Genomic DNA, 15,040 nt, shown 5'->3' on the forward strand with positions numbered 1-15,040 from the left:
CATGATTTTTTCAGTAATTCATGATTAATGTATAAGTACTTAAAAGGATCCCAGAGGCATTGCTGGTGATCTTTTCCCATTTGTATGTATAAGAGATTAAACTTTTTTTCTTTTCTTTTTAAAGCATATATAAATATATTGCATATATGCATACATTTAAATTAACTATATACATTTCCATTCCTTTTTCACAGTTTTACATTTCTATCACCTACGTTTTTCCATAACTGTGGGAACCGCGTTTCAAACCCTTCTTCTTACCTGAGATTTCCGCAAATTAAATTTCTATTTTAAGATAGCATTAAGAAATCTGTATAACTCAGACTCTGTTGTTACCCCACAAAATATGAGTTTAACAACACTTGCAAAGCGGATCACAGTTCATATCCAGACCAGAGCAAGTGCGTTTCAAGTTTGGACATATTTCATATACTCTCCGGCTCCAAACATGAACCACCACGATGTATGCGCACACATTTCATCATGTCTTCAGATGAAATATATTTGTGCAAATAAGAACACTACACGTCCGATCATGAACACGATCACACAATCAATTATTATGATACACAGAAGACAATGATGTAAACCAAGTATTCAAAGAAGAATGGACAAAAAAGGAACTATGCCTTCATTATTTCTGTTAAATTGTTGTATCATTTGGTATATATAATGAAAATATTATTAAAAGACCTTCTTCCTCATTTTTTATTTAGACCATAGCTCAGCAGTGTTGATATTTCTAAGAACAAATGATCAGAACGTATTTGATTTCTTCATGATAGTTGTTAGTAGTAGGAAAGATTTTTTTGTGAATTTGTAGTCATAGGGTTATGTTTGTGTGTCCCCAACAAACTGTTGTTTATTTATTTTTTCTAAGCACATATTTTAATATTCATTTGTCTGTAAAACGAGTGTGTTATAGGTCTGTGTTTTATTGGTTGTTGTCTTTTTCAAATCTGAGGTGTGAATGACCAGTGCTAAAACAGGTTTCACAACAATTTGAAAGTGTTTTTGACCTTGGATGCATGTAAATCTATTCTAGAAGAACTCCAAAACAAAATTAGGAGCCTTTAAAATTGCATAATAGGGGCTTTTATTATATTTTATATTAAGTATAACACAACTATAAATCACAAGTGTTATGTATATGCCCTTTTCACTGGACCATACTTCAAGCAAACATCATCTCTTATCCAATGGGAAGAAACAAAAATAATTGAAATGTCTAGCCGATTGAAGTGATACAAATCCATCATCACATCCCATGATAAGAATGACCTTTATTGGTTGTCTTTGCTTTGCGTATCTGAACTACTACTAAAGCAGATAACAAAACTGGGAAGTTCAAGAAAATGCCAAAAGTGTGACACATATTGGGTGTGTCTGTTCTGAACCCAATCCTTGTGATATGATACAATATAACATTCCTTTTTCTCTATTACTCGAAAAGAGCAGCCAGTTCATGATTTGTGACAATGCCATTACTTTCTGTTAATATTCTAAAACGAATGCACATGCAAACAAAAGTAAGTAGCGCACATATTCTGCAATGCAATTCCTCTCTAAAATCCACTGCAGTCTGTGTGTTTTCTAAGCACCATCTCAACAGATGCCTGCAAATCCTTAAATAATAAAAACACACGTTCAAAGGTGCAGGCAGGGGAATTTACTTCATTAGATCTTCATGATGTCCACATATATTATATCAATTGTACACTCAACAGTGCTGGTCTGGCTTTGTGGAAGATGACAGAGTAAGCCTTGGGTAAGCTTGTTTTATTAGCCCAGCTATCAGTAAGCCTGCTATTGTCTCTCAACACGGTCTTTGAATTCAAAATAAACCTGCTGCCTTCAAATATACAGGACTTTGACCAATTGCATGATAGTAACTATGAGTAAGTACACGGCTCTTGTTATCTTAAAGATGTGTGGTAAATAAATCAAGTTTTTAATGTTGTTTATATGTCTATGTGGTGTTTTTAATATGCTATAAGACAAACCATATGTAAATTCATAAGTCAACACCATTGTTGAGTATTTTCTCTATAGCACTCCAGTGAACCAAAGCCAGCCTCAAAAACATGACTTGATAAGAAACACCGGCAATTTCAAACCAAGTCACCTTTATTTATATAGCGCTTTTTACCATACAGATTGTTTCAAAGCTTAACAGTGACAACAGGAAGATAATGCAACAAAGTTTGCTCTGGAGAAAACAGTGATGTCATCGTCCAGCTCAGTTCAATTCTCATCCAATGGTGTCAATTAGAGCAGATCAGTCATGTTGTTGAATATTTAGTGTCCCCAACCAAGCAAGCCAAAAGCCAAAGGCGACAGTGGCAAGGAACCAAAACTCCATCAGGTGACAGAATGGAGAAAAGAAACAAGGCCCAGGCGGGGGGCCAACGAACAAACAGTGTATGATTATGATTCAGGCAGCATTACAGGTCATCAGTCAGATTGGATCGGAACATTCAGAATACTAAACATTCAAACTACCTTGTAACCAATCACATCAACGTGCAGGTGGGTTTTAGCATATCATAAATTATGCTGTGAAGCAGGGGAGTCTCAATAGAAGCCAGGTTATCCCGGTATATTTTTCTGTTGATATGATAAATCGGGTACTGAGAAGGCAAACGGGAACATGGCTTGTGTAACATTAGCAACACATTATTAGCTGTTTGATAATGTAGTCAAGCAAAAGACTAATCATAGTAATTATCATTATGTGTCCGACTTTGTAAAGGGCAATACCATTGTGCGGCGTTTAGCACAGTAAAGTTGACAGGACGGATCAGGTATTCGGAGCCGGTGTGAGTGGAGGCAAGGCTAATTTGCATATGCATGGATATACCTTCAATTAACTTTCTAACTATTAAGAAGCAGTAATTAGGAGTTTGAGGCAAAAGTCATAGTTAATAGTTAGTTAATAGTGAGAATTGGACCCTAAACTAAAGTGTGACCCTAATATATACTGTTGTTCCTCCCCATGCTGCCAAAACAGCACCAACCAGCTGAGACATGGACCCCTGAAGGTGTCCTGTGGTATCTGGCATCTATAGTTTAGCAGCACATCCTTCATTTCCTGTAGGTCTGAACTTGTTGGTCCAGCACTAGGGGTGCAACAAACGATTATTTTGATAATCGATTAATCTGATGATTAGAACGTCTAATCGTCGATTATTTCGTTGATTAATCAGTAGTCTTTGATCGATTATTCAGCTTTTTGCAATTAGCTAAAATATTGAGTTATAAATCTCCTTCAGGTTTTCTGTCCTCCTCAGAAGTCGTCAATTGTCCAACTGCTCCAATGGCTATGTTTCCATCCACCTATTTTTATGCGCATTTTGGTTTATTGCATTAAAAATCTCTGGATGGAAACAAGAAGATGTGCATGAATCCTGAAAAAAAGTGTGCATAGGAATCTTGTGCGCTCAATTGATTTTCATCAGATAAGAAGACATTTACATAAACTAATATGAACAAAAAAACTCAAGTGACTTCGCCTCAATAATGGATGCGATTGGATCACTGGAGTAACCAGTGGACCAATTTCATTGCACAGGGTCTCAAATGTTGGTTTGAGCATTCTGAAATGCCCGAGCCAATGTCTGTCATTAAAATGATTAGACCTTGTCAGCTGGTACATTACTATAATATTAAAGGTTAAACTTTATTAAATTCTGAAACGCTTTGCTCCCTACCACCACTTTCACACTTTTCAGCTGTTCTCACACGTCAGCTATATTTCCACATCACCAAGAATACATTTAGCCCTGTATAAATGTAATTGTCATCTATTTTAAGAAAGTGTTCAAATGATGTACAAATTAGAAAGTATAATAACTGAGGCTGCACATGGCACAAAAAGTTGTTGTGAAAGACGAGTCTAGCCTCTATAATTATACGTATTTTACACTATTGGGGAAAAATGAATCAAAATAATTAGTTTGTTGAGTGGAGTGTGAGGATTATAATTGTCAAGATTCTGCCAAAATTAAATAATAGTCCTGAACAGGCTATAAAATGCCTGAAATGTGTGCTTTAGAATTCCCTCACTCAATAACCTAAACAAATTAAATGACAGAACAAAAGGTCAATGTCTGAATAAAGCACCTTTCATTCACGCCAAGCAGATCATTTGCCTGACAATAATTGCTGACACCCTGGCTGATATTTCACACCGATATCAACTAGAATATGAGTGCAAAAGAAAGACAATAACTCACCGACAATGAGACCAATCTCACAGTGATGGTCGTCATAGCCGCAGGTCATCATGGTGCCAACGGTGTCATTGATCACAGCAACAATGTCAATGTCAAAATCCTGTAGAGAGAAAAATTAAATGTTTATTTGGTATTTGAAACAAGCTGAAAAATCTATAAATAAAGCATGTGAAGCACGTATTATGAATAAATAAAGCATGTGAAGCTATATGTTACAGCAATTTTAATGGATTGGTTATAATGACTCAGTTAACCCCTGCTGGTAGATTCTGTAACTACACCTTATGGAGATTTATTAATAATAATTATAGCAAAAAACAATAATAACATTTATAAATGTTGGTTCAAAAAAACCTGTATGCAGAAATATGTGCTCAAGAGCAATATTCAAATTGCAATAGGGGTGTAACGGTTCACATTACTCATTTTCTATCACGGTTTTAGGGTCACGGTGTCAGTGGGATGTTGGGTATGTGCTATGTTCAGGGGGGGAAAGAACTACTGTCAAATAAGAAAAAAGAAATTAAGAAGAAATAATCAAACTGCAAGGAATATAAATACAATAGAGCAAAGATTTTCAGGTAGGTCTAACAGTAGTTTTCAGGTACAGAAATTGAATAAATGAATCAAATGTAAAATAACTGCATATTTAATTAAATAAAGATGAATCCTTATTAAAGTTACAAATGTTATTCAGTCAAGATCAGTGAGGGATTTCTTTATCTTTTGTTTTGTTTGATTAAAGGGGTTGTTAACCCAAAAATAATTAATTAATGTGACTACAGTGGTTCAACCTTAATTTTATGAAGTGACGAGAATACTTTTAGTGCACAAAAAACAAACAAAAATACACACCTGCACTGTATTTACAACATAGACAGGGTAGGAGAAAGAAATTGTTGAATAAAGTCGTTATTTTTGTTTGTTTTTTGCGCACAAAAAGTATTGTTGCTTCATGAAATTAAGGTTGAACCACTGTGACATGGACTATTTTAACAATGTCTTTACTACCTTTCTGGGCCTTGAAAGTGGGAATTAAACTGCTGTCTATGGAGGGATCAGAGAAATATCTGGTTTGTGTTTTTATAGCCTATATGTTTTAACTCATTATTACAGGTTTGTAACTACGTTTAGGCTACTTTTTAATGTCGTGTTAGCTAACGCATTGTTCATGTATTGTGTTAGTTTAGCTATTATAATATTTGCATCTACACAAAAACACGTAACATTTGTTGGTTCTTGAGTTTTAGACACAGAAATTATGTGAAAACAAACATTGGTCTTTGAAAGTGCTTAAATTAAACTAAATTTAAGAGTAGTTAAAGAAGAGAAACCGAAATATTTCTGTTGTTCCATAAGCGCGTGTTCGGTGTTCAAAAGATCGACCATGACGAGGCCTATTTTTACACACGCAGTGTTGTAAATCTATGTGCATTCAAATAATGTAGAATAATAAGCTATCTAGAATATTATATATAATCATATTTTAGATAAATTTAGAATAATTTATAATTTTGACTCCTAATTTATCCTTTCCCTGTTCTTAAAAATGGTTTAAATTCAGTAATGCGATGTTCATCATTTTATAATTTATAAAACGATTGGAAAGCTTTCAAATAATGCCTAGTTTATGATGATTAAACATGGTTTGACATTAATAAATAGGCTATATTAATGTTTATTAAACACATTACTAATTTATTACTATTTCTATAATTTATTTATTTTGATGGCTGATTGGTTGATGGTTTATGATTTCTTTCCAATTAACTTGTTAATAATGAGTTCCCTGCTTTCATTAAAAGCTGAGCAATGTGTCTGTGGGGTTCTCTGATGATCAATAATATTAATGATGTTAAGATCTTTAACCAATATTTTTAGCATGCAGAATTATCTACCATTTATGATAAACTAAATCCTATAAAATCATCTGCTTCAGTCTATTGCAGATATAGATATTCATACATGCATGTGTATAAATACAGTTGCAGATGCACAGGCAATTTTTGAATGTTCACAATGCGCGTTCACGACCGGCTTTGACCGTTCGAAAATGGCGGACGGCTAACGTATAGCGGCCCATAGAAACAGTCGCAAATGAGGCATCTACGTATATACATCTACGTTTGGAACGACATGAGGGTGAATAATTAATGACAGAATTTTAATTTTTGGCTGAACTAAACCTTTAACATTAAAACACAGGTAACCCCCCCAGCAAGTCCAACACCCCCTAATATTTATACTATGGTTAAAGGAAACATATAGAATCAGGCTATTCATTAGTTGCGTATACACTGTGCAAACTGAATGGACCAAATATCAGCGCAATATGACTGAAGCATGGTTAATTTATTTTGTGCATGAGTGGCATGCAAATAACCGCATATGTACGCGCTCACCTGCGCACTCCAAAAGTGTGATAAAGTTAAGCTTCAACCAACTTTGCATGTGTGATGATACCCCAAAAGATTATTTTGGAAAAATAAATAAATAAGCTAATAAACAATTAATTAAACCTCACGAGGTAGCATGCCCTGAGACCCCGCTAAAACTTCAAACCTAGTGCCATTGAGATAAGTGGAAACGCTAACAAGCAACTTGAACACACAACCACAAGTCCTTGCTCTCAGAAATATCTAAGGGGTACCTTAGTACCCTTCACCGCTGGCAAAATAGGCTTTCAAATAAAACTTGGCAGTCTATGTCAGGGTCCTGCCCTGACGGCCTTGTCTGTATGTACATTTCCGAAATACAAAACTTCAGGGCTCCAGACTGCGATCAAATTATTGCATTTTGTGACCTTTTCTCCTGCTGGTGCGACTAAATTTTGTTAGAGGTGTACCATGGTGCACAACTGAGCTGCCATTTCTGTTACATATGAGAAACGTCAAACAGCAAACGAAACCGTCGCTCGCTAGCCTGACTTGGAAGCCAATTCTGGTGCTTTTGCAGATTCATCTCCCCGTGCCAAGTCTCTGGTTCCCTGAGCAACTGCTTGATCTCCATTGTTGCCTGGGTGACTGGAGCTGCCTCATCCCTGACCAGCCTGTTCTCCTGTTGTGTACCCTGCCAGATAGTTTGGACTGTGTTCCACCTCACCTATCTCAGGCTGTGCCTTTGTTAATAAATAGCACCCCCCTGTCCTCTCTCAAACTAACAGAACCCTGACAGCCTATACAGTAGAAATAGAATAAAAATGTGAAATAGTCTCACAATACTAAACAATTGTGCTCTATTTTAAAAATTGTAAAATGTAATTTATTCCTGTGTTGCAAAGCTGACTTTTCAGCATCATTACTCCAGTCTTCAGTGTCACATGATCCTTCAGAAATCATTAGAATATTCTAATTTGATGCTTAAGAATGCTTATGCATATTTTTGGTGGAAACTGTGATACATTTTTTTTTTATATTCACGAGTGGGCATATGAATATGAAGTGTGCCATTTGGGACAGGGCCCATTAAACCAATGGCTTTAGCATGTAAAAGCATGACACGCTGACTCTTTATACTCACCCCTCTCTTCTTGATGGCTTTTCTCAAAAGTCCCACAACATCTCTCCCCTCCACTCCACTCGCCTTAAAACCTTTGGTCCATGACACCAGAAAACTCTGTACAGAAATAAGGGCAAACATGGAAACATGGCACTCTCACTGAAGAGCTGCAAATTTCTGTTTTTTCTTCCCCCTTTATTATTTACCTCATCTAGTTTTGTCTGCTGGCAAGGAAATGAAAAGGTAAAGCCTAGAGGCAGCTTCTTCTCTTTGATGCCCATTTTTTCAAGGAAATCGGCCAATGATTCAGCTATGTGATCGAAGAGCTGGGGGGAAAAAAAGACAGGATTAATTTTAAGACTGGTTTAAATACATTGCTTAGCTTAGATTAAGAATCTATTAGTCAAAAGTGACCCATGCCAAAAAGTCTAAACCTAGCTCAATATGTTCAATAGCAAACTAATTAGGTGGATCAAAAGTCTATGTACAAGAACCCAGGTAATCTTACAAAGCGCGAGTTAGTCCAAAGGTGTCGTTATTTTCATCTTTTAAGTATGACATTTTTTGGAGGCTAGCTACAAAATCATAAGCACAAGTATCATTGTTTTGAAATGAATAGCTCTTTGGATTTAACTAAAATGGAAAGAAACCTCAGAGAAGCTTTTGAAATTGAAAAGTTCCCATGTAGAAATCCAATGGGGGACAGACAATCAATATATTGTGAAGTCTCCCCGGGCTACAGATTCCATATTGAAATTACAAAGTCATATTGCCATGGGGTGTGAGGAACCAGGTGCAACTCATCATCTTCTGCCAGCTGGGTTCCAAATGTACCTTCCACCTCCTGGTCATGCACTCTTATAAAGGACTCTTGTGGCCGAATTGCAATGATTGAAGAGCAAACAGTGAACACATCCACTGGCCAAACTAACACGTAGAAGAAGGGATGAAGTATGTGGGAAAACATTGGTTTGGAATTACACCAGTCATGTTTCAGCTCCCAGCCACCTAAGAGGCACTTTCATGCATTTTCATTTAGCACAACATTTCATTTATTTCCTTTTTAGCTATTCTTTTTTTTTATTTTTTTATGGCAGCCTTTGTTTAAACTGGTAATTTCATGCAGACAGAAGGTGTTACCATACAGGTCCAGAGATAAAAACAGATGCCTTGTGCGTTATGGTTAATTGGTTAAATGTTTGTGTGCAGAGATACAGTGGGTCTCATTTACTTTTTCTTAGATGTTGGAAAGTTTTAATGCAAAACTTTCAGGTGCATACGCACAATATATGTTCTTTCTCTCATTCTAATGTTGATGAAAGCTGATTACTTACTGTAAATTAGACCTAGGCCTAGACCGTATGTGTGGTTGACCGGATTGTTATTTACATTACATTAATGTATTTGACAGATGTTTTAATCCAAAGCGAATTACATTGCATTCAAGGTACACATTTACATTTTTATCAGCTCTTGTTTTCCATGGGAGTCGAACCCATGACATTTGCATTGCTAGTGCCATGCTCTGCTGTTTGAGCTACAGTAAAGTTATGTGGAACCTTTACCAAACCAAACATGTATATAATACAAATCATATTTGTTACTTTAGAATATGGATAGTTTTTTTTTTTTTTAAGTTACATTTTTTTTAATTGTGTTATCATTGACTCAGCCTCATATTATTCCAGATGTTATTTTGAAATTTTAGTTTTGGTAACCATTGACTTCCATTGTCTAGAAAAAATAAAAAATAAAAAAAATAAAAGTATCTTAGACAACTTTTACAATATCTTCTTTTATGTTCCACAGAGGAAAGAAAGTCGTAATAGGTTTGGTACAGGGTGAGTAAATGACAGAATTTTCATTTTTAGATGATCTATCTCTTAAAATATAATCCACCCAATTATGAATCAAGATAAGAACTCCCTGCATAAGAATTTTCACAGACACAGGTTTTTAAGCATGAATATGTGCTTAGCAAAGCTATACCCAGAGTAAGAAAGACTCAAAAACAGAAGACAAACAAAAGAAAGAATAAAACAGGCTTGCGCTCATACTCCTCACCTCAGTCCCACTGCCTCTCATGATGTTCTCTGGAATGGCATAGATCTGGTTCTCCATCTCCACCTTCTGCTTCCCATTACTGGACACCCTGACAAGCAGAACCCGGAAATTGGTTCCTCCCAAGTCCAGGGCAAGGAAGTCACCCGTTTCTACAAACAAATTGAACGTAAATTTAGATTAGATTTCAAGAATAAAGACAAAATTACAAGAACAAAGCGAAGAGTACACAGTTGAAGAGTACCTATGATAAAAATTACAGTCTTCTACATGCGTTGTAAGTGGGCAAACCTGCAAAATCGGCAGTGTATCAAATACTTGTTCTCCAAATAGAACATCTTCTCTCATTTTCCCTTAGTCAATTACACTGTCTATTGCCAAAATCAACCACAACATAATCCAAAGAGTAAGACAATACTTGTATATTAAACCTACATTATGCCAGCAGCTATCTCCCTGTAGCCCAAGACTGGTTGCCCACTAAAGCTAAGCAGGGTTGAGCCTGGTCAGTACCTGGATGGGAAACTTTCAGGGAAAACTGGACAGCTGCTGTAAGAGGCGTTACTGAGACCAGCAGGGGGTGCTCACTTGCTGGTCTGTGTGGGTCATAATGCCCTAGTATTGTGATGGGGACACTATACTGTCAAAAAACATCAATCCTTCAGATGAGATGTTAAACCGAAGTCCTGACTCTATGTGATTGTCCTCTCCCAGGATGTCCTTCAAAAAAGAGTAGGGGTGTAACCTCTGCCCCCTGGCTAAACCTGCCCATTGGCCTCTGTCCATCATCATGGCCTCTTAATTATCCCCATATACTGATTGGCTTCATCACTCCGTCTCCTCTCCACCAATAAGCTGGTGTGTGGTGGGCGTTCTGGCGCAATATAGCTGCAGTCGCATCATTCAGGTGGATGCTGCACATTGGTGGTGGTTGAGGGGATTATCCCCGTCCATGTAAAGCAATTTTAGTCCAGAAAAAAAATCGCTATATAAATGTAATGTAATTTTTATTATTATTATTACTACTACATTAAAGGCACAATATGTAAGATTTTTGCATTAAAATATCCAAAAACCACTAGAACGATGTTATACATTTTGTGTACTTACATAATCCCAAAATGTTTCCAAGAATGTTTAAATCCAGAGAAATAAGCCATTTTAACCAAGGCACGGACCATGTCCATGCATCGCACATCAATGACGTTATACCCGCGTTACCCTTGATTTCCATAGAAACCATGGAAAAACCAAAAACGCTTTAATATATTATGTGTTTTATTAGATAGGTGAGCAACTGTTTGGATACATTCATAGACGGAAAATTAATCATTGTTATATAGCTGAAACACAGTCTTATCGTTTAAATCTTGTTTTCTGCGAGTACCATGTTTTACCATGCCTAATATCGATTTAGCTTACTGCGGTGTGCAACAAGTGTCTCATAGTAGCCGCCTAGCGAATGCCCAGAGTAGCATCACAAAGTCAAATCAATTATAAGCACCCTGAAACAAAAGCAGAGCACCCTCCGTTGATACTGTAATAGTATAATATTATAAACATTGCGTTTGATTTTGCGCTCTGGAAAACGTGAAACATTCCTATTCACAGCGGGTTTTGCAGCGGTGAGTAATGTAGCCAAACATAGACATGCTTGATGATCTCTGGAACGCAATGGCCAATCAGAGGTGTCTAAGGTAGAATCCACTCACCGCTCAAAACACCAGAATTTTTATTCAGTGCTAAATTCTGCTCGCTCTCGTGAATTCTCAGATTAACAAAGACATGATGTAAGTAAGAGATTAATTATTTAGAGTAGACAACTTTACTGATTTTGATGGAACGCTGTGAGATCGCAAACTGAGATGAGTGACAGCTTAACTGTGATTGTAAAATGAGCACTCTTTCGTGCTTTTGAGGTTATATAGCTATAATCCATTGAATAAAAGTATTGTTTATCATGCTGCTAAGAGGAACGACGCCAAATTACAGTTTTGGAAGTGACGTCTACATATAAATGCGTTTCACTCTCGATATTGCAATTGACAGTGATAACTAGCACGGGACCAAAATATTGCATGTCAAAATAGATACGCGATGTAAATACAGAATCATAGATTTAAAAAATATATATATAGTGATTTGATTCTTAATTGTCCATCTCACAGTGAAATTAAAATGTTGTTTTAGTAAACTTGAAACTAACGTTCAGGTAAATGTTTAATTGTCCATCTGATTAGTAAAATAAATGTATGACTCTGCAAATCAATTAAAATAATTTACAACAAATGCAAACAACTAATGAATTGTGATTTTTTTTTTTTTTAAATCGCAGCATTTTGTTAATTTTAACAATGGCAAGTAATATACAGACAGTGATGCATGTGCAACAATAATGTGCATTCTTATCTACTGTCTTAACATAATATATCTTATTCTTAATCATAATATAGTTAGTTTCTATTCATATCGAAGGCTCTATGCTTAATTAGTAGCTCTGTTTGACACATTTTGTATCGATCATTCCCCTGAAAAACGTTGAAGACCCCTGTACTGTACTACACTTACAACAATGTTTAATGTGGCACTAAAATGCCATCACACTAATTACTTCCTTGTAACTGGGTGGGCTAAGTTTCTGAGCAATGTGTGTGTAGGAAGAATTTCAGATTTTTGAAAGCTCACGGTACTTTGAATTTTCAGTACTTTTTATTTCCAATGGGAAATAGGGATTTCTCACGATATGACCTCTTCTGAACAATTCCTTGCATGCTTTTCTATGCTTAACACACCTTAAAGGTCTTTCAGAAAGCATTTATTAAACTCTAAATGTGAGGACAGGACAGATGTCTGCCAGCACAGGTGTGGTGTGTCGTAATGTACAACATCAGTATAACATCAGGCTTTGTGCACCCAACCCCAAGATCTCACTTCAAAACGAAATGATAAAAATAGCCTTCCATAGAAGGAAGTTGTTTAAATCTATGTCAACAAGAAAAGTATCTCTTCAAAAGAAAACAAAAGGTGTTGCAAACAGGAAGCACTGAATCATGACATGAGGGTCCCTGAGTAAGCAGGGATGGCAAACATCCATTTGGACACAAATCCACCCTGATCTCATAGATCAGTATCGTTCCCTTGGCAACACTTCCCAGCAGCCTTTTGTGGCTCGCACCCACATGACTACTTTTCTGTGTGCAGGCATTCTTTCCTGGAACCCGACTACAGTTATTCTTTTCACACTCCACTTGAGACATTGTCTCATCCCACGTGCACAGTCAAACACTCTCAGATGCCAGTGACAGCATTGGGTTGGTGACAGTCACTGTGACAAAAACACACACTCAAACACACCCACAGTGACGGGTGATAATAACACACCTGGAGAGCTGGATCAATTCTTCATCTCAGCTCAAAACAAAAAGGAACCACTTCCAGGACAGAACAATGCGTGTTCCACAGGATGCTTTCCATTTGTGTCAAGCTAAAGACAACAATATACCTCCACCCATGACTTGACCTGCATGGAACCTGATGCCAACAGATTCTCACAGGATATGGAAGCTTTTCATTCACAATATTCAATACATATTTTTTTTGTAAATATATTCATATATAATTCATATTTTCATTATAATTAGATTAAGTATTTTGAATAAATGTTGTTGACATACAAATGCCTTAAAATGTATTTGGATACTTAAAGCTACACTATGAAACTTTTCCGTCCACTAGAGGTCGCCTGTTCAAAACAAAGGCGTAGCTTGATGACGCCACGTTTGAGCGCAGAATCTTGGGACATGTGGTCTTCACCTCACAGCCAGTGGAAAAGAGTCAGGATAGGACTCGGGCAGAAATCATGTTCATGTATGCGATTATTAACATTACTGTAGTCTGAAGCAGAGCAGGACCGAGTGTTGTGGAGCTGAGCAAGGCCGCAGGAGCGATTGAAGAGCGGGACTGTTATTATGGCATAGTCGCCGGCAGGACTTTTATTATGACACGGCCGCCGGCGGGACTTTTATTATGACACGGCCGCCGGCGCCACTTCCACTTTTCCAGTCATGAGTATGAGGTAACGCAACTCTGTTTATCGTATTAGATATATCTGAGTGTGTTGATGATGTTATGACGTTACTCTGCCGTTCTCTCGCCGGCTGCTCTGACACTTGTTCACACTGCAGTGAGAGTACAGCGTTTCTGCTAAATAAAACCGGTAACCGAGTGTAACGCAGATATGACGCAATCGACAGGCGACTCCCTCAAACGCATAGCTCACACGTCCCGGTTCCTTGGTTAAAATAGCAATTTCTCACGATTAACAAATAGTTGGAAAAATTTGGGATATTCAAAGTACTCAACTGAACAAAATATATAACACAGGCCTAGTGGTTTTTGGATATTTTACTGCAAAAATCTTACATAGTTCACCTTTAAAGGATAGTTCAACAAAAAACTAAATTTTTATGTTTATCTGCGTACCCCCAGGGCATCCAAGATGTAGGTGTCTTTGTTTCTTTAGTAGAACACAAATGAAGATTTTTAACTCCAATCGTTGCAGTGTGATAGTCGTATTATGCATGTCAATGGGGATATTTTAGAGTATGAGAGCAATGAGAGTAAAAACATACGAATCCTTATTAAACCATGCGGCTCGTGACGACACACTGATGTCTTAAGACACGAAACGATCGCTTTCTGCGAGAAACAGTAGTTATGGTATTTTTTTACCTCTTATCAGACGAATGTCATCTAGTATTCCCAGCGCCATAACCTCCGGCGAATAAGGTCAAAATACTTGCGCGATTAAAGATATATATACGTAGATGCCTCATTCGACCGATCCGCGCAGGCACTAATGAGGAATCTATGTATATATCTATGTTCGCGCCGGTATTTTGCATGTATTTTGACCTTATTTGCCGGAAGTGATGGCGCGGGGACAGCTGATGCAGAGCCATAGAAAAAAATTAAATACATTTTTAAATATGGATATTTTTCTTACACAAATGCATTGATTCCCTTCAGAAGGCCTTTATTAACAACCCGGAGCCACGTGGAGCACGTTATTTGACGGACAGATGCATTTTTTATGGACTTCAAAAACAGAGCAACTATTACTGCTATTATAATGCTTGGATTAGCCAGAACATTTTTAATTAAACTCAGATTTTATTCGTCTGAAAGAAGAATGTCATATACACCTCGGATGACTTGAGGGTGAGCAAATCATGGGCTGATTTTAA

At 36.9% G+C, this 15,040-nt stretch overlaps 1 protein-coding gene across 1 annotated transcript in view; it reads right to left on the reverse strand.

Annotated features, from left to right (window-relative positions):
- The window catches only part of hk2 (hexokinase 2), a 73,103-nt gene that overhangs the window by 38,000 nt on the left and 20,063 nt on the right, over window positions 1-15,040 (reverse strand). The window contains exons 3-6 of the mRNA XM_079815597.1: window positions 9,798-9,946; window positions 7,940-8,059; window positions 7,755-7,850; window positions 4,236-4,335 (exon numbers count right to left, since the gene is read on the reverse strand). Coding sequence (XP_079671723.1) covers window positions 4,236-4,335; window positions 7,755-7,850; window positions 7,940-8,059; window positions 9,798-9,946 — 465 coding nt within the window. The remainder of the gene's footprint in view (window positions 1-4,235; window positions 4,336-7,754; window positions 7,851-7,939; window positions 8,060-9,797; window positions 9,947-15,040) is intronic.

This window comes from Gobio gobio, assembly GCF_949357685.1.
Source record: "Gobio gobio genome assembly, chromosome: 4".
NCBI classification, from domain to species: domain Eukaryota; kingdom Metazoa; phylum Chordata; class Actinopteri; order Cypriniformes; family Gobionidae; genus Gobio; species Gobio gobio.